We start from the raw sequence: 27,092 nt of genomic DNA on the forward strand, positions 1-27,092 counted from the left end.
GGGATAGTGCAATTGGGACCAAATGACTTGAAAGGAAAGGAGATGCAGAGCAAAGGGAGGGACTGAGGTTGGATGAAGCAAGAAGTACCCAGATGGAGGCTGGAAGAGCGCTGAAGGCCCCTGGGTGCACCCCTCCTTCCACTGGGCCTCCCCTGCTACTCTGAACTAGCCCGGAAATAACTCCCAACTTCTCCTGCGTTATTTGTCTCTGTGACCCATGTGTATGTTTAGTACACAAATCGCTATTCACAGCATTTCAAGTGTCATCTTTATGTTTCTTTAAATAATGTTCTCTTTCTCCTCCTCCTCCTCCTCCTCCTCCTCCTCCTCCTCCTCCTCCTCCTCCTCCTCCTCTCTCTCTCTCTCTCTCTCTCTCTCTCTCTCTCTCTCTCTCTCTCTCTCTCTCTCTCTCTCTCTCTCGTGTGAGTGTGTGTGTGTGTGTGTGTGTGTGTGTACACTCACGTGCATGCGCGCATCTTTACACGCACATGAGAAAGTCAGAGGACAAGCAGCGGAAGTCAAGCCTCCTTCCACCACACAAGTCTTAGTCATGGAGTTCAGGTTGGTAGGCTTGGCAGCAAGTACCGGTGCATTCTGCGCAGCCGCACTGGCCTCCACAGAGATGATTTCTTTGACTCCCCTCACTTGATGTAAGCTCCATAGAGACTTGTCATGTCTCTTAGCATCTTGAACAGTGCCTGGTACATAGCTGGCACTCAATAAACCTCAGCCACATAAGAGGGATGCTGAATGGTGGAATATTGTGTCTTGGGGAGCTGGAACTTAGAAGCGGCACTGGGAGAAGGTGATGTTCTGAAATGCTGGTGTTGCGAGGCTGCGAGGCTGCGGGTGTGTGGGCCTCCTGGTGAGGACAGCCTGCACCTTAGGGCTTCTGACCTTGGCACTCTTTTCTGTGCTCTCAATTGGCTGTTATCATGGCGAACCCCTCTGAGCCACAAGGATTAGAACTGCTTTGTTTGTTTATTTACTTAGTTCCTGGCACAAAGCGAAGGGCTCACCCTCCTGGCACATTTTTTCCCAGGGCTCTCTGTTTCCTCCTGCTTGCTTAATCCCCTCCAGACCAGTTTATGTCTGCCTTTTCTCGCCTTATAATTGGGGGATGGGTTGGGTAGATGAGGGAAATGAAGCACCTAGCCAGCAGAGTGCCTCTGGAGGACTCTGGCTAAATTGGAGCTGTGGCGCCCGGGGGCGGGCCTCAGACGGGCTCAGGCCGGCCAATCCAGAGTTGTAAGAGCCACGGGGCTGCAGGTCTCAGGACTGACCAGCGTTGCTGCACTTGTTCATCCTCAGCCTGTCTATCTGTCTCAGGCCATGGCGAAGCTGCTAGCACTCACCCTCGTGGGACTGGTGTTGGCACTTTACAAGAACCATCGGTCTTCCTATCAGTAAGTTGTGTTGGGGTGGTTGGGGTGAGGGCTGCAGGCACGTGGTTCCTTCCCCTGCAGGTCCAGGAGGTCCAGGAGCTCCTCCACACCCCTCCTGGCTCTTTAAATCTATAGGCACTGGGTAGGATGCACATGTCAGAGTGCCTCATAGATGTTGTCAGTCTTCCCTGTGCTTCTTAAAAACCTGCCCTGTGTCTGAGAGCTAGAGGGTCAGGGTACACAAATAATATGTCAGCAAGGTCTGTGTGCCTAGCTACAGTCACTTTTTAACCTGGCTTTAAAAAATAAATGCCAAATACCAGACTGGTGTGTGTGTGTGAGCGTGTGTGTGTGTGTGTGTGTGTCTGTGTGTGTGTGTGTGTGTGTGTGTGTGTGTGTGTGTGTATTGGGGGATGGAGTTAGTTTGCTAGTCAATACATTAGTGAAAAAGATGTAGTACTAGATGTAGTAAACCTTCTTGGCTTAGAGAATCTCAATCTGAGATTCCACTAAGGAAATAGACAGAAAGACTGCTTATAACTGGCCCACCGGGAGCAACTGATCCCTGGGGTAGCCTACATGTTCCAGTGGGTGCTGGGCTGAGGTAAGGGGCATCATGAACTCCACTGCTTGTCTGGCTTTGCTTTGATCAAGCTATCTTGGGCACAACACTGCATCTCTAACCACTGAGTGCTCCAATAAACCAGCCATGGTACCATACATAGAAAACTACTAACAAGAAGCCTGGAATGCAGTAGCTATTCAGTGGTATTATTTCCTGCTTCCCTTGAAAGAATTTAGGAACCCACCAGAGTGTTAATGGGTAGGAGGCTAAAGATATATAAGAAGTTTTATGATAACCCTTTATGAGGGTCCAAAGTCTACACACCATCCTCCTGCAAAAGTCTTAGTCAATACTCTTGTGTTATTTACTCTGAAGTAAAAAATTAATGAGCATGGACTATTTGGAAACAAACAATTATATGATCTTATGCACTAATTAGAATCCTCCACACAGAGTTGGGTTGTGTAATTATTACTTCTTAAATCGTAAAATCTAAGAAAAGTGTTTGAGCTTGGAAAAGTGTGTGTGTGTGTGTGTGTGTTTGTGTGTGTGTGTGTGTGTGTGTGTGTGTGTGTGTGTACAGCTGCACCTGCTCATGTGAGGACCTGAGGAGATCTGAGGAGATCATGTATTGGTCTTGGGAATCTTCCTCCTTCACTATCTTCATCATTTTTGAGGCAAGGTCTCTCACTGAGCCTGGGGCTCCCTGACTGCCTTGATTGACTGGTCAAGGAGCCTTGAAATCTGCCTGTCTCTGCTTTGCAATGCTGGAATTACAGGCGTACACTGCTGTGCCCTGTTTTTATATGGGTCCCAGTGGTGAGAATACCACAGAGATGAGATACCACTGAGCCATCTCTATAGCCGGATTTGGGTTTTTACCTTGTCAAACTTTGGGCTTTTAAATATGTAAAAATTAGTTAAGTTCTAAATTGGGAATGTGTGCAGAATCCCAGGAAATTCCAGGCAGGTGAAGGAAGGGAAACAATATCAACTTTCTAGAAACCCCAAAGGCTCAACACACAAGAGGATCTAAGGGCCTGAGGGGTACCCAAAACCTCTCTGGATATACTAAGTCTTAGGCCCCACTTTACATGGTTGAATCAGACCAGTATTACTACGGAAATTTCCCCACCCCAGGATACTTGTATGCTCTTCTGGAGGGGATACTCAACCCCTCCCCTCTTCCATGTTGGACCCAGAGCCAGAAAGCCTGGGGGATGAATAATGACCTACCCCTATTTTGGAGAAAAGGCACATGAGACTCTGGTCATGAACCTGGCCAGGAAAGAAAAAAAGACATGACTTTGATGTATCTGGGTATCAAGGGAAGCTCTCCCTCAGAATAGATATATTCTGCAGGATTTGATTACTTGCAAGCAGGGGTTTGGCCTATACATCAGGAGTTGAAGGCAAGTCACAGAATCTGTGCAGTCCCATCCTACACCTTGGAGAATTTCATGATGTGGGAGAGGCAGAGAAGAAGAAATCAAAAAGGTTCTGGTTCACCCTTGTAGTCAGATCTGGCATGTAGCTTCTCATGCTATAGATCATACAAGTCTAGAGAACACCCAGAACAACACGGAACACTTCTTGAGGATGTGTGATGTGGAGAAGCAAAGAGACTCCTTCTGAGATTTACTACCATGACATGTAAGGTCTCCGTGTTTCCTTCTTTGGATGGGAGTGACAGTTTAGCATGAATTCCTCAACGTATCTCTGCTACCTCACACTCATCCTAGGCAGTGAGGATGGTGGATGACTGGCAACATGGACAAGACCTTGTTTCTGCAACTTTCAATTCCTCATATGATGTTAATGCCAAGAAACATTCCAGCCTGTTTCTCTCCTAAAACTTAAGAGAAGATAACACGCATCCCAGTAGGATTTATAAATTTAGACAGATAATAAGCCATATGTGATCTCAAAATCCACCAGAAGAGCCTACTGATAAGTTATTGGTGTGTTTGTCTGACTTCTTGTGACTTGTTTGGCTGAAAGTTTTGGAGGTTGAAGCCCATTGGGGCTGGTCCATGGCTGTGGTGCTGCTGTAAAGGAGAACAGCATGAGGTGAGGTATCAAGAGCAGGTGATAGAGAGCTACTTATCACGTGATGGCCTTGAAGCAGAGAGAACCAATCAGAGTAAAAAGCCTGAGAGAAGGACAGATTTGCAAAGCTAGGCCCAGTGGTCCACTTCCTTCAACCCAACCCTACTTTCCTTAGCATAGTGTCTGTGATCTCCAAAGAGTCATTCAATTATGGATCCATGAAAGCATTACTCTATTGATTAAATAAACTCCATCACAACCCAGTCACTTTCTAAAATTCTGCCTCTGATCACTGCACTGAGACCACACCTCTCTCTGAGACCACACCTCCCACAAATGAGCCTGTGGGGATAGGTTATATAACATTTCAATATTATCATAATTCTTGTGATAGACAGACTAAGGCTTAATTGCTTTTCATCCCTGCTGGCCCCCCTCAGTGTATCTATACCCTCTTCTCTGTCTGATGCACTAGTGTAATAGTACCATAGAACAATTCAGCAGCCATCTGAGTCTCCGCTCTGTGCACCAGAGGCTCAGTATGGTGTGGCATTAGGAAGCAACAAGATCCAAACCCAATTATTGAAAAGCAGCATGACCAGGAACTTGGTAGGCATGTGTGTCATGGTCCATGAAAATGAGTGAAGGAGCTACGGATCCCATCACAGAAGACCACGGGAGGCTTTGGAAGGCAGAAAGAAGCTGTGGGTGATGAAGTAAAGCACATTCAAAGTAGAGAAAAGAATGTGGGCTGATGCAAGGGTATAAAGAATAAAGGGTATAAAGAATGTGGGCTGATGCAAGGGTATAAAGAAGCGGGGAGCAGAGTGCTTTGTATCATGACGCCTCATTCATATCTGGTGGGACCTTTTAAGTTAAGAGATCACATCTGAATGAGATGGTGTTTGATTTTCTTTTACATATGGAACAAGGTAAATGTGTGTGTGTGTGTGTGTGTGTGTGTGTGTGTGTGTGTGTGTGTGTGTGTGAGAGAGAGAGAGAGAGAGAGAGAGAGAGAAAGAGACAGACAGAGACAGAGACAGAGACACAGAGAGAGACAGAGAGACAGAGAGAGAGGAAACTGAACCCTGAACACTGGACCTTGAATATCCCAAGTAAGACCTCTGTCTGAGCTATGCTCCTAGCCTGTAAACCATGAATCTTTATTTTAAAAACTGTTTGAAGGATTAAGTGAGGGAGTACGTGGAAGTGACCTTAGTGTGGGATTCAGCACACAGTAGCCTTCATAGAGAGATCCAGAACGAATGAGGAAAGGCTGGTAGCACAAATGGAAGTACCTGGGTCCACAGAGTGCCAACGTAGCTTAAGAGCCTAGTGTGCTTTGGCAGGGATCCAGTGTCTATTTGTACAGAACAGCTCATAGCAAAGTTTATGTGAATTCTGGATGGACTTCAGAGGTCTTGGAATCAGGGACGTATCTCAGCCATTGAACTTTACCTATGAGACCCAGAACATTTGCCCTTGACATGATATTTCCTGATCATCAGAGAACAGCCTTAAAGCTGAGAGCTAGATAGACACCGGAGGCAGACATGTGTCCAGTGCTTCTTCTTTGTCCCTGCAGTCGAGTTATCTGTAAATTGTGCCTAGTGAGAGGCTTGACTGTAGATTTGCTTTCATGTTTGTGTTCCAACCTTGGCTTAGCTACTTCAGATTTGTAATCTTAGCCATCTGTAATTAGGGAAACAAACACACAAGGGAGGGCTAAAAGGGGCACGTGTAGGACCTGAACTGTAGTATCAATAACATCCTGTTGAGTTTTGTCTTGTCTGAGTCATAAACGTGGACCCAGAGGAATGGGGCACAGAGTTCCCGCCTTCTTGCCCACTCTGAGGCTGGGATTAGTCTGTTGAGAACAGATGAGCCAACTGGCCTTTCTCTGTCCTGTGTAAACTTTGCATATTTAATGGACCTTGTGAACCAGGTCTCACTTTATTCTTCTTGTGTACTTTGACTGGAAAAAGACATGTCACTGGCTCCTTCCACAAGTTTCGACACATTCAATGTTTTCACATGCTTAAAACCCCTCTCTGCCTGCCCCTCTGCCTTTTGTCATGACCTCTGCCCTTAATATTTTGAACCCATGCTTTACTTCATCGAGGAGCCCTAGAAACAGTCACTGCACATTCTTCCAAGAACAGTGTCTTTCCTAGTGATGGGTCACAAAATAAGTTTGATAAGTCATGACCAATATCTTTAAATTGATTGGAACTGGAAAAACAAAACAAAACAAGAATTAAAAAATTACCACGTGGGGTCAGGGATATAGCTCAAAGGTCAAGTGTGGCAGAGCCGATATTGTGCAGAGCCCTGATTTCAATCCCTCACGAAGCAAAGGAAAAGCCCGGACCCCTAGGACTAGTGGATTGCTTTGTGAAGCTTGTTTCAAGTGTGCTGTTGTTGTTGTTGTTGTTGTTGCTGCTGCTGCTGCTGCTGCTGGCAGGGTTGTGCACACATGCTGTCTGCTTGCACCATCTAAAATGCTTTTCATGATTGGGATCTCGGACTGAAAAGTCTGTAAGCCATCGCTGGACCGCTTTCCTTTTATTGCACTGCCATAAGCATTTACGGTGACAATGTCAAATTGCAGTCTGACTTTTTTTTTTAATTTTCCATTTCTGAAATGTTTCTCAGTGTCCTAAGTCAAGGGATAGATTGCAGTTTCTCTGGTGGGGGCTTTCTAAGCTGTTTCCTTCACTGAGGGAGCACAGCCTTGACTTTGGCCCATCTATTTGATCATGTCCTTTTTTCTATCATCCATGCCAGTGGCTTCCATCCTGGCCGTGTTTGAGGACAAACTCGGCCGCTCTCATGAAGGAGATACCTGGCGGCACCTGTCCCCTATTAGTCCAGATGGCCCTAGACCGTGACATTGATAGCCAATAGCACGAGGGTAGAAATACCTCAACTTTTTTTGAAGCAACATGTTCTCAACTTTCGTTATCCTTTGCATTCTCAGTCATGGTGAGGTAGAGTTTTATACATTTTTTCACCCACTCCTGGCTCACGTTCTGAGAAACTAAATTGCCAAGAAGGTAAGAAGAGAAGATTGCAGCTTACCACAAGCCACACGATAATTTCAGGGACTCTTGGATAACTGTCAGTACTTATTAAAACTATATACTGTGTCATTTTTTTGGGAACTGCATAATTTGTTGTTTTGATCTCCCAGCTGTGCCAACATGGTAGTCTGCTTCTTTCAAATGGCACATCAATGGCTTTGCTCCGTGCAGGAGCCTGCTGGTGTCTCCTTCTCACATCTGTTCACTTTTCCTTTGTCCTTCACTCAACTATCCCCCAGTGACGCTTATGTCCTCAGAGTTCAAGAAGCTGTTTCCCTGCCTCTGTGCACATGTGTGTGCCTAGATGCTTGCCCACCTGTGTGCGATGCCTTTTCACAGGCTGGCCTTGGATATGATTTACTGAAGTTGTAAATACTTTTTTTTAACATCTGCATTGTTGAGTATCATAGCTGAAAAACAAGCACCATGTCTGGGCTACAGAGCTAGACAGAACAGGAAGGTGGGAGAATGTATATTCTTGAATTACATGGAAGGCATCCCAATTTTAATGTAAGCATTTGGAATTGTCTATGCTTCTATCAGGATACCAATGTTTCGTTGATTTGTAACTATGAATGTATTTAAAGTTTACATGTTTGGAGAAATAGCAACCCCTTCCTCTGAGCAGCTCTGGGACATTTGTGACATATTCAACCTACATTTCCACAGTGGAATCCGGATACAGCCGATGAAATAGTCCCTGTCATTGCCGCAGTGCACAGAGCCTGGGGGACACCACATGCTTCTTTGTGCATCTGCCCTGTTCTGAACATAAAAACCTTTGTTCAACTCTGTGTTATACTCCTAAGTCCCCACTGGTCTTAAAGATTCAATTGCCCAGGAATGCTAACTAATTCAAGGTAAAAGACACTCGGAGAGAACTCTGGGGGCTTACTTTTGCACCTTAAGTCTACCTTCTGAATTTATAATGTGTATTTTATTATTTTCTCCCTCCCAGAACAAGATTAAATGCTTTCCGTGAAGTAACGCCAGTAGAACTTCCTAACTGTAATTTAGTTAAAGGAATCGGTATGTATATGGATAGACGATGAAGCATCAAATTTTAAATGCAAAAAATTTTATCACTATATATATTTTCTTAATGTGCCAGTTCAGTTTTGTTCAAAATTACAACATTGAACCAGGAGAGTAATATGGAGTCAGGAGTTGATTACTCGACTCCATGGGCATATTACCAAGAAGTTTCAGTTTGATTGGGTATCGTTTGGTCAACAGAACATATAGCTAGAACAATGGCTTTGTGATGGCACACCTAAGGAGCTGGCAAAAGGGAGAGGGAAGAATGATATAAATGCTAAAATAAAGAGTAATTCTTTAATGAACTCTCTCATTTGTCACAAGACGTTTTCTTGTGTACTTTTTTTGAGTGTTGGAGAGGAGAGTCTTTCCCAGAAGTTCTCAGCACATTTCCCCTTGGATCTCATTAGGCAGAACTGGGGGAATAGACTGATATCTAGCTACAGAGATCGCTGTGAAGATAATTACTGGTCTCCATCCTGGGAGGCAAGACCTGTCAGGAAAGATAAAGAGGTGGAGGAGTGGCGACTCCTGCTAACCTACTCAGAGCATCCCAGAGCCCAACCCTGTGACTTGTTATTGAAGGTCAACTCATTTGAGGTCCAGTTTTTCTGTGTTTAGAGTGGGCCATGGTTGTTGGCTTTTGCTTTTGGAGTTATTTGTCTGAGATGCCTATAGGCCAGAAGGCTACCCAAGAAGAGTCATTTAGATTCTTAAGCGTGAGCAGATATCTCATAGCACAACACTTTTTCTAGGAAAGTATAATGTTGTTGTCAAATATCCCTGAGTATTAGAATAATAGACACACATATTGAGAATATGACAAAACCAAACACTTCATTTGTCTCTATATTAATTGAACAATTTAAAGATTAAGTATATTTAAACAGTAGTTCACTTGAAGAGATATTTTATTGGTATTTATGCTTAGCAAGTGCATGCTCCCAGGTATCAGCAAAGTATTCCCACTTGAAGCATACATTTGGAGCCTGCATGTACTTCCAGCATCCTTTTCAGATAGTTGTTTTGGAGCTGTGACACAGCATATGCATTTGGAGTTTACAAGTTCAGGTGAATACCAAGCTCTTTCCAAACGATCATACCTGTTTTATATTCTGTGGCTTTCCATGGACAATATATGAGAGATCTCAATTACGAGATAAAAGCCATTGATTTGAAGTAAAAATGGCCATTGTGCTTGTTGACGATATTGGTATTTTTATAAATTCCATGTAATCAAGGTGGTATGTGTCTGTAATCCCTTCACCTAGGACAGCCAGGATCAAGGCCATGCTCAGTTTACAAAGTGAAGTTGAGGCCCAGGTAACACAAACTCTGCCTAAAATAAATAAAGAAATATAAAAAAAATAATTCTTTGTTTTTCTTATGATCACATTCATGAATTTGAGTGAAAGAACTCATTAGGAACCTAGCAAACAAATGTTAAGACAGAGACCCATTTTCAAGCAAGATGAGGTAACTAAAGGATCCTCCGCTTCCTGCACCACGTTTGAAACGATATATCTTCTTTCTTACCTTCTCTACAGAGACGGGTGCTGAAGACTTAGAGATTCTGCCTAATGGACTAACTTTCTTTAGCACTGTGAGTGTTTGTTGACATTGATTATATTCTTGAACATATTCTGGGACTAACAATATAAGTTTTCCTTGGGTCTTCTGTATACCAGTGTCCACATTCAAATGAGATGGGCAGCCATCTTACTGTGTTGTAGGAATGGCAGTTGTGATGTGTACACATAAGACGTGGATGAAGGTGACAGGAGGTGTGTGTGGGATAATCATAGAGGAGCCAGTTGCTTCCAGAGTGTTTTGGGGGGCCTGTCACACAAGTCAGTAAGTTAAGAGGTAGACCTGCAGTCATCTATGGCACAGGGCAGTCAGAGTGGACACATGGTTAGTCAGCACCTCTCTCAGCTCTTGAAATATCTATGCTATGCCTGTTTTTTCTCTACTATTCTTTTAAGGGGCTAAAGTATCCTGGAATAAAAAGTTTCGATCCCAGTAAGCCTGGAAAAATACTTCTGATGGACTTGAACAAGAAGGAGCCAGCAGTATCAGAGTTAGAAATTATAGGAAATACATTGGATATATCTTCATTTAACCCTCATGGGATTAGTACATTCACAGATGAAGGTAATAATTAATATTAAATTAATTGTGTATATTTCTCCTTATCCTACCAAAGGTAAATCATGAATAATTTTTGTTGATTTTGACCTTACTTGTCCTAGGGTTTCCATTGCTCTCAAGAGACATCATGACCAAGGCAATTCTTATAAGAATTTAATTGGGCCTGGCTTACAGGTTCCGAGGTCCAGTCCATTATCATCATGGCAGGAAGCATAGCAGTGTCCAGATAGACACAGTTCTGGAGAAGGAGTTCTAGATCTTGACCAGAAGGCAGTCAGGAGAGACTGTATTTGGCTAGACTTGAGCATATATATGAGACTTCAAAGCCCACCCCCACAGTGACAAACTTCCTCCAACCAGGCCACACCTCCTAACAGTACCACTCCCCATGGGCCAAGTGTATTCAAACCACCACAGCACCAATGTTAAGTAAACCATGTTAAAAATCATTTCAATACTTGAAAATGCCAATTATTTGAGACTTTTGAAGCCATCAATTTTATAAAATAACATTCCTATTATGTCTACGAAATAGTTACCTATTCAGCTTTAATTGCAATATTTTCCCCGTGTTAAACAGTTGAAAGAAGATGCAAGCATTTGCAGTCCTAGCTCTACAGTAGATTCGGTGCTTTCCTGCACAGCTCTCTCAACTGGGCCCTACTCTGGCTGGGTGCTCACTGTTCAAATGCTGGCTTTCATGTGGATGTCCTAGCTGCATGTTCTCATCCACGATGCATTTATCCACTGTCATTCCCATTCTGTTTGGTGCCTTTTCCTTTGTGCTGTAATTATTCTCCAATCCAGTTGCATACAGAAACAACTGGGAAATGTAAAATCTCCAACATACTAGCTTCAAACCCAGAGAACTGACTTCTGCTGGCTTAAGTGTGGCTGGGGCAGCAGACAGGACCATTGATGCTCACGATCTCCATTCCGTCCCCCCTCTTCCTCTCTTTGTTCCTCCCTCCCTCCTCCCCTCCCTCCACCCCTCCCTTCTTCTCCCCCTCTCTCCCTTCCTTCTCCCCCTTCTCTTTTTCTATTACCCATTTTCTCCTTCAAGAACATCACTCCCCCTCCACACACCCCCCATTCCTGCTTCTGGATGCAGCTTCTGCTCCCTGATAGCTTCCCCCTCCTCCATCACTGAAACGCTTTGAGCAGTCAGTCCCTCATACATCAGCTTGACACTTCTGCCTCTTTCCTTATTTCTGTCTTTCACTCATTTCAAACTAATACCAGTGTCTGTGCCTATATTCTAGGAGAATGCTCCCAAATATAGGTTATTAATATTATTTTCCCTTTAGATCTTCAGTCCTTCTTCTGAAGGCTCTTCATGGATACTTCTGTTTGTGTACCTCTCTGCTGATTTCTTTCAACTGAAAATGTCAAACAACGATTATGTGTGTGTGTGTGCTTATGTATATATTTGTCAATGATCTTTCTATCCGCTCAACCAATCTTTGCCACTTTATTTTCTTCTCAAAATAATTTAAGTGTAAAGAAATACAGTGTTTGGTATCTATATACTTTAAAAAAAAATAAAATTGGTATAGTATTAGCAGACCTTTTTGTAGGTAGCTGTCATTTTCAGCACTGTGTCCTGGGTTTCTTTTTGTGTCTGTGAGTTTAGATCCACTTTGGGGGTTCTTGGGGTTCAGTTGTGTGAGACCTCTCGAGCATCTCCACTCTGCATGGATATAAGGAAGGGGTTCACTTTTTTCTGTTTTCAAGCAATTCCAGGGTGACTCTCTTATACGTGAATCCTCTATACACATTTTTGAGGGTCAACTTCTAGAGGTCGAATCTCCTGCATACAATATGAATTCTGGTTTTAATCCCCACTTTTGTCTGGGGATCCCTCCCCCAGGGACTTTTGATTCTTCCTGTCAGATGGCTCTCCTGTCCCTTCCTGTCCCTTCCTGTCTTCCTGTCTTTTTTTTTTTTTTTTTTTTGGTTAGTGTTATTCTGATAACATGCATTCTACTCTTCCTATACCAGAGTTTCTGCTGTAGCCTCAGGACATGTTTTTTTCTTGCTCATGGTCCCTAATGATTAAACCTAGATCCTACCCAATGCCCCGAAAGAACACTCATGGTCCTCTCCCTCTGCCGCCCTAGCTCGCCCACTTTTTTTTCTCTTGGCTCTAACCACAGCTTCACTATTAAGGAATCTCTTGCCTCAGGGCTTTGGCATATGCTCTTCCCTTAACATGAATTCCTCCAGATATACACTTGGTTTACTCTCGCTTCTTGTCGGTCTCTGCTCTAATACCATCTTGTTGGAAAGAAGGTCCCTGATCATTATAAGACTCTAAATTATCCACTGACTCTTCATCATATTACACTATCTCTTTTCAGTACTTAAATCTAACACGAATTAAAAATACGTGCATCTGAGTTAGCTTTTCTGTTCACACCTGCTTAACAACGTACCAGTTTCTTTAAATACCATTTTGATATATGTCAGAGGTTTCAAGTGTTACCGCATACCTTCTTGACCACTTAGAAGGTGGTCTAACTTTTTTATGTCTAACTTCCCTCCTCTCTGTTTTTATCTCTGTGTCTGTCTCTGTGTCTATGTCTATGTCTCTGTCTCTCTCTGTGTCTCTGTCTCTCTCTCTCTGCCTCTCTCTCTCTATGTCTCTCTCTCTCTGTCTGTCTGTCTCTCTCTGACATCCTTCCTAAGGCATTTGTCATCTTCCACTGTGTAAACTGCAGGCAAGCTCGCTATGCAATGTGTAAATTACAAGCAGGCACAGCATCTAGTCCAGCTCCCACACCCTCAGTCCTTTTACCCCAGCTTGGTATCCTGTGACGATCATTTGAACTGTCAACGCTTAACAAGCTGTCTGGAGTTTCGGTGGTGGTGATGTTTGTTCTAAAGTTCAGTTGTTTTTCTCCTGTGAAGTTGTGAGTCTGCAGAGCTTGTTGCTGGAGTTTCGATGGTGGTGATGTTTGTTCTAAAGTTCAGTTGTTTTCTCTCCTGTGAAGTTGTGAGTCTGCAGAGCCTGTCACTAGCTTCTCCTTTAGCCACTTTTCTTAGGGGTAATCACGCATGATTTTCTCTCTGAAGATGAAAATATTCCATCCACCTGACATGCTAAGTATTCACTGGAGGTGGGTGGAAATTGCTATAAGTGACAGCTGAGAGCTTTGCTAATGCCTCCAGTTTTGTTTTTCTGTCTCCTCTCAGATAACACTGTGTACCTACTGGTGGTAAACCATCCAGACTCCTCGTCCACTGTGGAGGTATTTAAATTTCAAGAAGAAGAAAGTTCACTCTTGCATCTGAAAACCATCACACATGAACTTCTGCCTAGGTACTGAGGTGCTCTGTATGTACAATTCCCTTAACAGAGGAAGATGGCTCGGCCACAGTTAGTTTTTCTTCTTGGCCAGGGCAGATTCAACTCTTCTGTCTGCTCTTCTTCAGAATGCTTTGAGACTCTGGAACCCTAAGAGTGGGCTCACTCCTTTCTTCCTCCATCCTCCTTGTTCTGGGTGGACACTAGCAGATCTCCTATCCTCTGTATCTTTATTCAAATCATCCCAAGAAATTGTTTAAAAGGTGTTTTTACAAGAACAATCTCAGAGAGTGAATTTTGTGATTTTTCAGACTCATATGCAAAAGAGCAGCCTTCCAAACACAGGGCATCTTATACATCTCTGCACTGTATATACTACTGGTGGGTTTTGCACATTAGTGGGAATATTTGGCTCCATGTTAGATTCCTGGGCAATATAACACATGGGAAAACTAGACAACTGAGGATCTCAACAGGTCAACCCAACACAAAATAAATCTGTTGCTGTAAACAGTATTTAATTAACTCTATAGTTTTTCACATGACCTGGCTAGCCCACCAATAATTCAGGCAGATGCCTATGGACTTATTTAGTCAGCTTAGCATAAATACTGAATGAATCAGGCCCAAACTATGTTTCTATATGCTTTATTGGCTAATTCCTAGCTGAGGTCCTCCTGTGCTTGCTGCTTGAATCTCCCCTGGGTTGTTTCTGCTCCATCAGTCGGTCCTCAGGGATCATTTCACTCAGCCACTTGCTCCTTGGTCCATCACATCTAATGGGGACCTCCTGTTTGCTCGCTCACCTTCTTTCTTTCTTTCTTTCTTTCTTTCTTTCTTTCTTTCTTTCTTTCTTTCTTCCTTCCTTCCTTCCTTCCTTCCTTCCTTTCTTCCTTCCTTTCTTTCTTTCTTTCTTCCTTCCTTCCTTCCTTCCTTCATCCTTCCCTCTTCCTTCTTCTTCTTCTTCTTCTTCTTCTTCTTCTTCTTCTTCTTCTTCTTCTTCTTCTTCTTCTTTTTCTTCTTCTTCTCCTCCTCCTTCTCCTCCTCCTCCTCTTCCTCCTTCTCTTCCTCCTTCTCCTCCTCTTCCTTCTCCTTCTTCTCCTCCTCCTCCTCCTCTTTCTCCTTCTCTTCCTCCTCCTCTTTCATCCTCCTTTTTCTCTTCATGGTCCTTACCTGCGACTTTGCAGCCTGATAACTGAAGCCCCGCCTACTTCTACTCTCCCCAATAATTGGCTATAGCCACTTTAATTTAACCAACAACTTTTAATTGGGGAGCAAGGTTTATACAACACGGGCCATTATACATGAGCATTTGCTTGTCTGAAGGCAACCAGATCTTGGGGGTTGGAATTTGGCATTTGTATACAGAGAATCAGACCAACCCCAACCATCAACCTTTTCACTTTGCCTATGAAGAAGTGGTCATGGGGCCAGTGAAAGACTTAAGAGAATCTAGTACTATCTCCCTAACTAACTTTTATAACTTTTATTATGGTCTTCTAGAAGTCCTGCATCTTCTTGTATAGTTTAAGAACAGCATTCATCCACCTTGGTTTTTGCAGATTTAGATCTGAATTTGTTGCAGCCCATTAGCAAAGTCTTGGCATCTAGTAGACACTCTCTAGTAGACCTGTGTGTCTCCTCTCCCTCCTCACTAGCAGGGTGGAAGACAAGGAAGCAAAGTGGGAAGCAGTCAAGTTACTGAATAAAGCTTAACTAATCCATTATTGTCCAAGTAGGAGTCAAAGCCCAGGTTTTCTGCATACTTAGGATAAGATTCACATAGCAAGAATAGGTTAGAGGTAGATTAAAGGTAGAAGTCTCTATCCAAGTGTCTTTTAGGAGACGGGGTGTTCATCAGTTGAAAAAGTGCTTGTCCAGCATACACAAAACCCTGGGTTCAATGCCCAGCACAAGCCCACGTGAAGCAGGCATGATGGCACATGTCTCTAATCTCAGCCAGAATGAGGCCATTGAGTATCTAAAGAACCACCCCCCCCCAAAAAAAAATTCAGAGAAAAACATGGAAAATGGAAACGCTGAGGCAATGCTGGTAACAGTAAGAGTGTATGGAGTCTCAGCTACAGTCAGGTGCTGTGCCTTAAACACATATGTCACTGACTGTCTGGGAGCAGCTCCATAAGTTGGCATTAGCTTTATATGCCACATGTGGATTTAATTGTTTTTAAGACCTGGTCTCTCTGTGCTGTTGCCTGAGATGACAACTTCAGCCATTAATGTAGCTGGGATTAGCTTATAGCCAGAGCTGGTACTCGGAGTAACAAGAAATTACAAAAATTATTATTCTTTAGTTACCATTTAATATTGGGCAACTCAAGTGTTTCCGGTTTTACAGAATAGGAATGTATTTTTTTTTTCTGGGCCAGTTGTGAAAATATTCTGTATTGGCAGCATAGAGCTAGATTGCAAGCAACCAGGGCTCCACAGTTAACTAGAATCTGGCTCTCTGCACACAAAGATTACCATGTACATTTCTCACCTCATATTATAGGGTTGTTTATGGTATGCATCTCTGAATTACTAAATCTGTTGTAAGCTAATCATGTTAATAACAACATCCTGACTATTATTATTGGTCCTTTATGCATACGAGACAGTATGGCAAGGTTTTCACACTTACAGTTTCATTTAATCTTTACCCAACATGCCAAGCTACAGAAAGAACACTGAGTTTCAGGAACTGGCTTAAAGATGGGTGATATGCTGTGGCCCCACGTGGTGAGGATAGGAGGCAGACTCAGATTCAAACAGTATATCAAATTTCAAAGCTATTACTCCAAACCACTCCCATCTGCTCCGTTTCAATGGAGAACAGCATACTAATTTCTAAAATCTGCTTTTAAAAGAGAGGTGGCAGCAGCTTGTCAGTTTTTGTCCGAAACCTGCACAGACTCATCATAACTCCGTGGGCTTTGTTCTTCCACTGCGGTAATACTAGCGGCTGTGGATGGAAGACTTCGTGCGTCTGGCTCCCTGCAAAGCCGACAGCACTGGCTCATTGTAATTCCCACTGTGATGCCACAGTTGAGATTCGGGACCATAGGCTCTCCTAATGAGCCGTGCAACGTTGAGGGGAGAATCGTTTAAGCTCTCTTTACAGATGAGAAACTGAGGCTCTGAGCCCCATCTCCCTCTCTCCTGAGCTGGCTGCGTCACAGCTGATGCCTTTCCCACTATATGCTCTGCAGTAGAGCAAGGATAATTTTCTCTCAGCTCTTGCCCCCCGCCGGGGAACTTCCGTCACCTCAATCAGCAAGGAATGAGTCACTTATGTGTTTGCTATTGTACCTATTAAAGCTTGAAAAATAGACTCATATATCTTACATTTTCAGCAGCACAGAGAGAATGCTAATCAGAGAGAAAAGAGCCAGACAGCCATTTCTGAACATTCTTGCTCACAGGCTCCTTCAGTTAAGAGGCACAGAACTTTATGGCCAACACAAGAGACCATCATCCTTCCGTCACTGAGAAGGAAACTGAGGCCCCCAAACATGCAAAAGGGTTGATCTTCCCCTATATCATAATAGCTAACAATGCTAAAACTACAGGGGTCAGTGCTTTTACTCTGTGCTAAATAAGGTTGATTGACAGGAGTCAGTGTTGTGTGTGCTGATTCACCTTGCTCTGACAATGATCTCAGGCTTAATACACACACACACACACACACACACACACACACACACACCCCACAATGCTATATTTACACTACAGCTCATATGACTTTCATGTCTCAGTGCTAATAATCATTATTATCTTTGGAAATTCGCTAGAACTGACGTTGTAGTGATTCTGGGCTATCTCTGATGGTGTGAAGATTTCATCTCATCAAGCTTTTTTTTTCTTTTGCTTTCAACTGCTACCTCTCTGTGTATAATCATATATATATTTTTTTAATTGCAGCATCAACGATATAGCTGCTATTGGACCTGAGAGCTTTTATGCCACAAATGATCACTATTTTGCTGACCCATACTTACGGTCCTGGGAAATGTACTTGGGTCTGTCGTGGTCCAATGTTGTGTACTACAGTCCAGATAAAGTCCAGGTGGTAGCAGAAGGGTTTGATTTCGCGAATGGCATTGGCATTTCCCTTGATGGCAAGTATGTGTGCTTTCTAGAACACAATGAGTTTTCTTGGAGTCTCCTTAAATAGCTTTAAAACATAGTCCTTTCCTATATAGTATGATTATCTCTTGTGTTGTAAGATGAAAATGGAGAAAACGCCAACACTACTGATACTAAAGGATTCTCTAATACGTCATCATTGTATGTGGTTGGTTCAGTATCATGAAAAGGGTCTTGTAGCACAATATAAAGCAAGGCCCTGGTCTCTCCCTCATCAGCACCTCTTATTCTTAGCTTCCTTTCTATGGCTGTAAAGAGTTCAACCAAGGAAACTTATAAAACAAAACATTTAATTGTGGGCTCACAGTCCCAGAAGATGAGTCTATGATGAGGAACAGGCAGGCAGGTATGCTGCTGGAGAAGTAACTGAGAGCTTACATGTTGAGGTGGGGGAAGGTGCTAACTTGGAATGCCCAGGTTTTTCCAACCTCAAAGCCAGCCCTTAGTGACGTTCTCCAACACATCTCCTAATTCCTCCCAAACAGTTCCACCAACTGAAGGAATAAGCATCCAAATGCATGGGCCTGTGAGGATCTTTCTCCTTCAATCCGCCTTACTTATTGTATGAAAGAGGCAATGTAACTGTTAGTGATGCAGTACTATCTCATGCTGGCTTTGCAACAGTTCAGAGATCACTATTGGTCTGGGCATCACACTGTGGGTAGCATCAATGTACATATAAAAATCTGTCCATCATCCATCCATGCCCCACCTCATATCACCAAGAATTTCAGAGCATCAGGAATACAGAAAATGTGATGTCAGAAGTTTTCTGTTTTTCATATTGTCTCTGATCCCCACAGAAGGTAATAACACACTACTTCTCTTACTGTTCTAGAATGTACTGTGCTTAGTCTCAGCAGGAAGTTATATGGTGTATGGTGTCACCATGTTAGGATCAGGCTCATAAAAGAAAGAAAGGAAGACTTTTCTTGGTCTTCTCTCATACTTTCTCTGGCTGAACTAGAGGACTGTCATGAAGAGGATTTCCTGATGCTCCCCAAAGCTCGACCTTACTCCCTTCTGACATGCAGAACCTTAGGCTTGCCCCTAGGTTGAGAAATCAAAGGGAACAATGTACAATGTAAATAGTAAGAGCTGATGTTGGCATTGGGTTCCTTCTCTGCAGATCAAGGATGAGTACCTATAACCTTAGGTAAAGACTTTTCCTGTGATTAAACAGGGTGTGCCCTATGGACTCATCAAGCTCTTTCAGAACTGAGTTTGCTTGGAGATAAATTCCATTTACTAGTTTCTAAGCAAAGTTCCACTCCAATACAACTTTTCCCAACCCAGCTTTTGGCATTACTTCAAGCACTTTGACGGAGCTCTTTCTTCTTTGAAGGTATGTCTATATAGCTGAATTGCTGGCTCACAAGATTCATGTGTATGAAAAGCACGCTAATTGGACTTTAACGCCATTGAAGGTAAGCTGTATTAACACAGTAAGTTTGTCGAGTGATAATTAGATTCTAATTGATTTGTGAAATTAAAAGTAGGGAGAAAGGAATGCTCTAATTTGAGTAGGTGTGAAGCAATTTTCCACTTATTGGTTAGGAGCCATCAGTATCATTGTGTGTTTGTTGTTTACTTTTACTCTGTGGCACAATGGAAAACAGCAAGCAGGGCATCTCACCTAGGCAACCCAGAGACTTTCTACTCTAGAGGACTTTAAGCTGGGGTTGTTTGCCCAAGTTTCTTCCTCAACCCCTGCTACTCCTTTTTCTTCTGCCTCTGTCTCTCTCTATGTGTTTCTCTCTGTGTGTGTTTCTCTCTCTCTCTCTCTCTCTCTCTCTCTCTCTCTCTCTCTGTGTGTGTTTCTCTTTCTCTGTGTTTTTCTCTCTCTGTGTTTCTCTCTCTCTCTGTATGTTTCTCTCTCTCTCTCTCTCTCTCTCTCTCTCTCTCTCTCTCTCTCTCTGTTTCTCTCTCTCTCTCCTGACTTTATGGTGATAGAAACAGTCTCCTCTCATATCTCACCATTTCCCTCTACAGCAGCCATAAGGTCAGAATGACTGCATGGGGTGACCTGGCTACTCCCGAATCTGCCCCCACTGCCACCTCTGCTTTTTCTACTTGTTCCCAGGGACCCAGCATCAAACCCTTGGCCCTGTCTTCCACATCTCTGTGCTCTCTCATCTTTCACTTCCTATTGATGGGGGCACATCAGTGAGACCTTCCCTAAAAATCCAAACTACTAACAGCTCGCATACCAGCCACACCTTGCCATAGATCCTGATTCCTCAATGGATTAATTCTTGCTTTCAGTGTTTCTTACCAGCACACTATACATTTTACAAGTCTTCTTGATTATCTATAGGATCCACCAGGTTAGATTTTTTTCTGTTCATTACTGGAAGAATTCCTAATATCTAATAAGCATTTAGCAAACATTTGTTTAATTACTATAATGGGGCTCACTCCATATAGGAACTTCACCTTTTCCCCTTCTAATTCCGGTCTAGGCTAAAAGTTTCAGTCATAAATTAGAATTGCATAAAGGGGAAGAAAGGAAGTTTGCAAATAGAGCATTATAAAGTGGCCCCTATCACTACAAACCACAGGATATCATGCTGCCACACCCATGCCCACAGCAAGGAGCACTGTCACTGGCAATTCCATGACTGTTTCTGTCACCATGTCACAGGAACCATCACAAGGGGCCTCACTCAGAGGAAATTGCCTTAGAGCGACATCAAATCTAACATCATGTTTGACGTTAAAAATCATCAGCAGAGCTAGTTTAATATTAGCTGTAGAGAAACGAAATTTCACACACTTCAAGTGGCTTAGGGAATAACAACGGACCATGCTTCGAACAGCACGTACTACTGCAAAGTGAAAGTTAAGGAATGTTGCAATAAAACTCAATCCAATATACACTCAACACAGAATCCAAGGGCTTTGCACCTGTAAGGGCTGGGGTCAAATCTGGCTTCCACATCTGGTAACAGAACACGGTCGACTCTCATCATTACAACCAACCTAGCAGAAGCCACCCTGTCAAATGCAGTGACATTTCTTCTTTGGAGAGATCATGTGATTTCCTATTAGCCCAGGATTGCTTCAGAATGCCAAGAGACGTGAGCTACTTGTTGATGTTAATTATCAAATCTGTGATGAAGGTGAATGGTGTATGTCCTGCCCCAAGTGTCATGTAGTCATACAATGAGACATTATTGAGTCTTACAGAGGAAGGGTACAACATGGATGAACTTATGACATTATGCTAAGTGAAATAAGCCAGACAAAGAGGACAGATATCATGACTTCATTTATTTGAAGGACCTAGAGCCATTTATAGTGGTTTACACCTGTAACCCCAGTGTTCAGAAGGCTAAGTCAGGGGGATTCTGAGCCAGAGGCTACCTTGAGTTATATAGCAAGATGTTACCCCCAATAGAATAATTAAAATAACTTTAATAATTCAAATATTTTAAACTTATTGGAACAACAGGATGATGGGAAATGAATGATCATATAATGGCTGCAGAGTTTCTCTTGGGCTAGTTGAAAGCTCTAGAGATGGTTGGCTGCTGGGGGCAGCTACACAAACATACGCTTGTACCTGATGCTGCTCAGTTGCCCACATAGAAATGGTTCTAATGACCAATGGTTTGCTCCCTGTGCATTACCACACTCAAAAGGGATTCTCCTCCCCCAAGACTCTAAGACTCAGAATTTGCCACATTTCAGTCAGCTGGAGTTCTCAAAATATCCAGGTGTTAACATAAACACAACAAAGCAAAACAAAACAACAAAAAGCAGCTCCTTATTTAGGGCATTTCATTTAGGTAATTCTGGGGATAGAATCCAGGCCTTATGGGGAAAGTGACAAGTGCTTTGCTGCTGAGCTACCTTGTCAACAGTCCATCTGGTGTCTTATTTAGACTCGAGTATCTTCCACATGTCTTTGTGGGATAGTGAGTTGGTATGCAGATGCCCATAGTAATGGTATTTTATTTTATTATTTTATTTTATTCACCTGGTTAGGCATTGGGTATTTACAGGGCAAGAGTGCATTTCTGGACCCAGATCAGGCTGTCTGCTGGATGGCGGCTGGTCTTTGACAGAAGCGATGTCTGTCCAGTGCTCTGCACACTCCAGGTGCTGAGCTGAGGCCCTGGCAGAGTAGATGATAATTGTGGGCAGAGTGGATGGGCTCTGTGGCTTCCCCATACCCCTCTCACTCTCATGGGGGTTCTCAGTAGGCTACCATCCACCATGGAATTTGCTAGTGCTAACAGTGGAACAGTAGATAACACCTTTTCCTCACTCAAAGATGCTAATGCAAGCCTGTCAGTAGAGAGCTAACTCCGGGCCAATGGCGCCAACGCAGCCTCTTGCCAGGCTGAAGGCTGACAGCTTTTCCTGACAGTGAGAGTGAAGCTCTGCCAGGGTGCCTGAACCCTCTAATCCCTCGGCGGACATGCGGGGACAGCTCTCATTTTGAGCAGGATGCAGAGGGCAGTGGCAGCACATTACAGTTGCCTACCCACGCTCAGACCTTTTCAGAGAGTCACGACCAGTTATTTCCGGGGTCCCTGGGTACTGAGATCGCTGGACTCAGAAGTGCACAGAAGATATTGTTTCTCCAGTGAGAATTAGAGGTAAACAAATAGATGGGATTTCTTCCCAGTAGAAGGCAGCCAGGATGATGAATGGCGGAATTAGGAATTGTTGCTATTATTTATGATGCCGGCACAAAGCCACGACAGCAATCTGTGCAGCCATCATGCGTTTGCAGCTTATATTTAGAGAGGAAACGGCAAAGGAGCAGGGAGTTGAATAACATCAGGAAGCAAAACAACAAACTTTCCCTCAACTTCAAGGCAAAAATTAGACCCTAGGTGATCATTACTTTCCTGGCTACACAGCCTACTATGATTAGCCATAAAGAAACCTCCATTTCCTCCATGTTCCTCCTCAGAAATGAATCTGCATTTCTTATTTGGTGTTGGAATATTTGGGAACATATCACATGCACATGTCTCTTTGCAAAGAATGGATTGATGCTACACTTAAATAACTTTTGTGGTTTTAGATTCATGTATAAATGATCTCACTTAACACTTAAAAGCCAGTCTTTGTTTGTAACCCATCCCCAAACCCAGTGTGTCTTTGCACCCAAACAGAATGGCCAGAAGGCCAGCTACATCTCTGCAGTGAAGCTGGCTTGGCCGAATCGTGGCCTAGAGCAGCAGGATTGTCCCCTGAACTGCCTCGGCCAGCCCTTCATCTCCTCAAGCTCCTGCTTTTGTCCCTTGGCAGGTCCTCGACTTTGACACCCTTGTGGATAACATCTCTGTGGATCCTGTGACAGGGGACCTCTGGGTGGGATGCCATCCCAACGGAATGAGGATCTTTTTCTATGATGCGGAGAATCCCCCCGGCTCAGAGGTCAGTTTGCAGGGTGAAGTGGACACAAGGTGCCCTCACCACCAGGTTTCAACTGAAAACACAATTCTCCCCAGTTTGTGCAAATAAGAGAGGCCATGTAACAGATGACCTGAGTGCTTAGAAGTCAAAAGATCTGTGGAGGTGTCCTGGTCAGAGTCCAGGAAGGGCACAGGTGGCCCTTTATTACGGGGTAACTGGGGGGTACAAAGGTGTGGGGACCTTTTTATAAGGACACCAACAGGAGCTGACACAGTAACAAGGGGCTGTGTGTGTGTGTGTGCTTGTGCTTCCTCCTTCCTGCCCCTGTGCACAAAACAGCTGCCAATACCAGAAGGAGAAGGAAATAGTGTGTTTGGAGTGTAACACAGTAAAGAAAACATGTCTAGCATGTATGAAACACCGAGAAAAAGCACCACCCAGCACTGGAAAAATAAAATCAAAACAAAGGGAACACACAAACAAAAATGGAGGGTTGCTTGCAGGAAGCAGCACCAGCCAGCCAGGTGTCATCTCCAGGGGGAAACAAGGTTAGGGTTGGGGATCTGCTTCATCTCAGGCCTTTCCAGCACGCCAGAAGGTCAGCTGGAGAGGCTCCTTCAAGAAGGTTTGGTACACTTCAGAGCCCAGGGAGTGTGGGCCTGAAGGATGGAAGTAAGAACTGCCAGCAATGGATGGTACCCACATCCGTATTTCAATAGTGACTTCCTCCAACTTAGGCTGTGGTGGCGCACGCCTTTAATCCCAGCACTCGGGAGGCAGAGGCGGGCGGATTTCTGAGTTCAAGGCCAGCCTGGTCTACAAAGTGAGTTCCAGAACAGCCAGGGCTATACAGAGAAACCCTGTCTCAAAAGACCAAAAAAAAAAAAAAAAAAAAAGGAATTCACAATAGTTTAAAAAAGACCGTGATGTCACACTGATAGACTGTATCCATTTGTTTTCCATTTTCCTGTATAACCTTCCTTCCCTCACATCAGTCCTTCATCTAGGGCACCACTACAGCCTCTCTCCATATCTTTGTTGAACTGCTTCTATAGTTCCCGGATAGAAAACCCAGAGATGCTCAAGTCCCTGATATGAAGTTATGTGGTATGTTAGCAGGATCCATGCCCAGCCATCCTCTTGTACACTTTGTGTTTATGTATACGTGTGAACTTGCGGGCCTTTGTACGTGTGCACCCATAAGAGGAGGCCAGAAGTCCATGGTGCTCATCTTCCCAGCTGCTTCTTCACCTTATTTTCTGACAGGGGGCTTCTTGCTGAACCTAGAGCTTGCCAATAGGTTACAAATAAGCTGAGGATCTGCCTGCCTCCACCTCCCCAGTGCTGGGATCACAAGCTCAAGTCTCCATGACCAGCTCCTTTGTGGTGTTAGGGATCTGAACTCCAATCAAGGAGTCTCACTTACAGAGCAAATGGTCTCACACACAGGAAGATCTTCTCAGACACTCCTGTGCATTTAAACCCCTTCACATTACTTATAATGCCCACACTGTAAATGCTATACAAATAGCTATACGGTCTTATTTAAGGGGCAGTGATAGAAAATGAAAGAATATTCTTGCTATACACATGTATGTATATCACACACACACACACACACACACACACTCACACACACAACCTCTTCCTGTATCTTTCTATTGAAAAAAAAAACTAATATGAATGGCTTCCAACCCTGTTATCTCCAAATTTGCAGGAGATTATGATTGTGTTTAATGCCAATCTTTTGTGTCTTTTGCTAGGTTTTTGCTATTAGGCTTGCTCGACTGTATATTTAATAGAATTGGAGAAATGTATGCTGTGGAGTGCTCAGCATATAAAAAGCTGTGCAGGATGTTCAATTCCAATTGTTCTTGCTTGTTAGCTCATCTGGTAAACTGGGGTCCTTTGCTCTAGCAAGGCTTTCCTTTATTGTTCTTGGGAAAAAAAGAGAATTGCTCCCGTTCTGATAATGAGTTTGGTAAGGGAAATAGAATATTATACTTTTAATACAGTGCCCATAGAAGATTTAGTTCTTATGAACAAGAGGCTTATTAAACTGAGTGAGGTACATCCTTACTGATTTCCTTGTAAGTAACAAGTTAACATTGCAGCAATTTCCTGGAGCTAGCTGTGTTGGAAGTCATTTGAATCCTGCCATTGACCCTTTGATGCCCGGGCCCTGGCTTCCCCACACTGTCACACTAGGTGCTCTGCCTTGATGGCTTTCTTTTCCAAGTCACAGAATGTTTTTTCCTTGGTGCTAAACAACCAACTGAACAATCAAATCATGACTCCTCAAATAGAAAATCAGTGTACGAATTCCATTTCTTGTGTTCCTTAGTGTGCCCTAAGGTCTCAATCCAGGCTACCGTGCTTGTTTATATGCCCTGCCTCATGCACTGTGTGCTCATATGTGCACTGCTAGTGTTAAGGATCAAAACCAATCACAAATGAGGAAACAGCGACCTTAACATAATTTTAGAACAGAACGCAATTGAGGAAATTATATGAGATAATGTACTCCAAGTTTAAAGTTGATGTAAGTGACTTAACAAAAATAGTCACCTCATGTAATTTCTTTGACAGGTGCTTCGAATCCAGAACATTTTATCGGAAGACCCCAAAGTAACTGTAGTTTATGCAGAGAATGGTACCATCCTGCAAGGCACTACGGTCGCCTCTGTGTACAAAGGGAAACTGCTGATTGGCACTGTGTTCCACAAAGCTCTTTACTGTGATCTGTGACAAGCCAGCTGCACGCACGTCATCGAAAGTGAGGCCATTATTTCAACCCTTTGCCATATTGTAAGGTGCCTTCCACACTGATCTTTGCTAACTAAGGGATGCTGACCTTAATCTCAGATATGAGAAGGTCTGAGAGTGTTTCCTGGCAACAGATCCTAACTAGCAAGGGTTTCTTGAATATTAGTCTTAGACTACTTAAAGACATCACTTATCAATTAAAAATTTTTTTCACCAAAATGGCTAAATTTCTCAAGTCCCACATCACTTGTGTTCTGATCTGAATATGAAATGTTCCTACAGGCTTAGATGCTGAATGTTTGCTCCTCAGCTGGGGACAGTACTGGGGATTCAAGGAGGTAGGACCTCACTGACAGAAGTTTGTCACTGGGAGAAATGCATTCACAGGTTGCATCTGGTCCTTAGTTCTCTGCTCTGAGCTTCCACCAAACACCAGGGCTGAGTTACTGTCTTACTGAAAGCCCAGAAACAGTGGAGCCAGAAAGTAGACTCGGACCTCCAAAAAGAGCCAGAGGAGTTTTTCTCCTTTTAGTTTTCCCAGGAAATCTGTGACAGCATTGGGGAAAATACCTTCTATGTACCTCCAAATACACTTTCCCCATAACACATACAATCTCTGAAACCATTTGAGTCTCGAGAGAGTGTGGGTGGCCAGCTTTGGGGACTATTAGGTCACAGAGGTCCTTCTGGTGTTGAAAAAGTATTACCATGAAGACCACTCTCAGTACCTCATAAAGTCAATGGATGGACGGACCAGTGCGGCCAGACATCTGGTTTCCCCTTTCTCTCTGCGACTTCCTCTGAAACAGAACAGAGCTTCCGCTCTCTCCTGGAGGCACAGACCTTTTGTGCATTGTTTCCCCACTGGGTCTTTTCAATTTTCCCGTAGTTACAGGGTGTAGGAGAGTCTTTCGATCTTTGGGAAGGTTATCATGCCTGAACCTGATTTCTGTTATCTTCACACATTACATGGCCGGTTTATATTGGTCCAAAGAAAGAAGGAACTTGCTTCTTTTGTAGCAGCTAAGTTCATGAGTATTCTATAACTGATCGTCGTCGAAGTGCTGAGTGCCCCCAGCCCGCATTGCTCAGCGGATGCCGGAGATGGGGTTGTCTTGTTTGGGTTTACTTACACTATTCTGGCTTTCCGTGAAGACCAAGACAGTGGGGAGAGGAGGATAAACTGAGTTTAAAAAATAGAAATATCAACAGCCTTCATGACTAAG

At 43.5% G+C, this 27,092-nt stretch overlaps 1 protein-coding gene across 1 annotated transcript; it reads left to right on the top strand.

Annotated features, from left to right (window-relative positions):
- The first annotated feature begins 1,041 nt into the window (after nucleotides 1-1,041).
- Nucleotides 1,042-26,085, top strand: Pon1 (paraoxonase 1). The gene is made up of 9 exons (XM_021165211.3): nucleotides 1,042-1,406; nucleotides 8,041-8,111; nucleotides 9,668-9,723; nucleotides 10,106-10,274; nucleotides 13,467-13,593; nucleotides 17,500-17,700; nucleotides 19,070-19,151; nucleotides 22,993-23,121; nucleotides 25,690-26,085. Exons 1-9 carry the CDS (start codon nucleotides 1,333-1,335, stop codon nucleotides 25,846-25,848), a joined length of 1,068 nt encoding a protein of 355 aa, XP_021020870.1. The 5' UTR covers nucleotides 1,042-1,332; the 3' UTR covers nucleotides 25,849-26,085.
- The last annotated feature ends 1,007 nt before the right edge of the window (nucleotides 26,086-27,092 follow it).

The sequence above is a fragment of the Mus caroli genome, unplaced genomic scaffold (genome assembly GCF_978045245.1).
Source record: "Mus caroli unplaced genomic scaffold, Mus_caroli_1 scaffold_7, whole genome shotgun sequence".
Classification (NCBI taxonomy): domain Eukaryota; kingdom Metazoa; phylum Chordata; class Mammalia; order Rodentia; family Muridae; genus Mus; species Mus caroli.

Excerpts from the sequence above, each read along its gene's own strand:
- Pon1 (XM_021165211.3), top strand. The coding sequence starts at position 1,333 with ATGGCGAAGCTGCTAGCACTCACCCTCGTGGGACTGGTGTTGGCACTT. Across the intron at positions 19,152-22,992 it reads GGACTTTAACGCCATTGAAG|GTCCTCGACTTTGACACCCT; the intron begins GTAAGCTGTATT and ends GTCCCTTGGCAG. Across the intron at positions 23,122-25,689 it reads AGAATCCCCCCGGCTCAGAG|GTGCTTCGAATCCAGAACAT; the intron begins GTCAGTTTGCAG and ends TTTCTTTGACAG.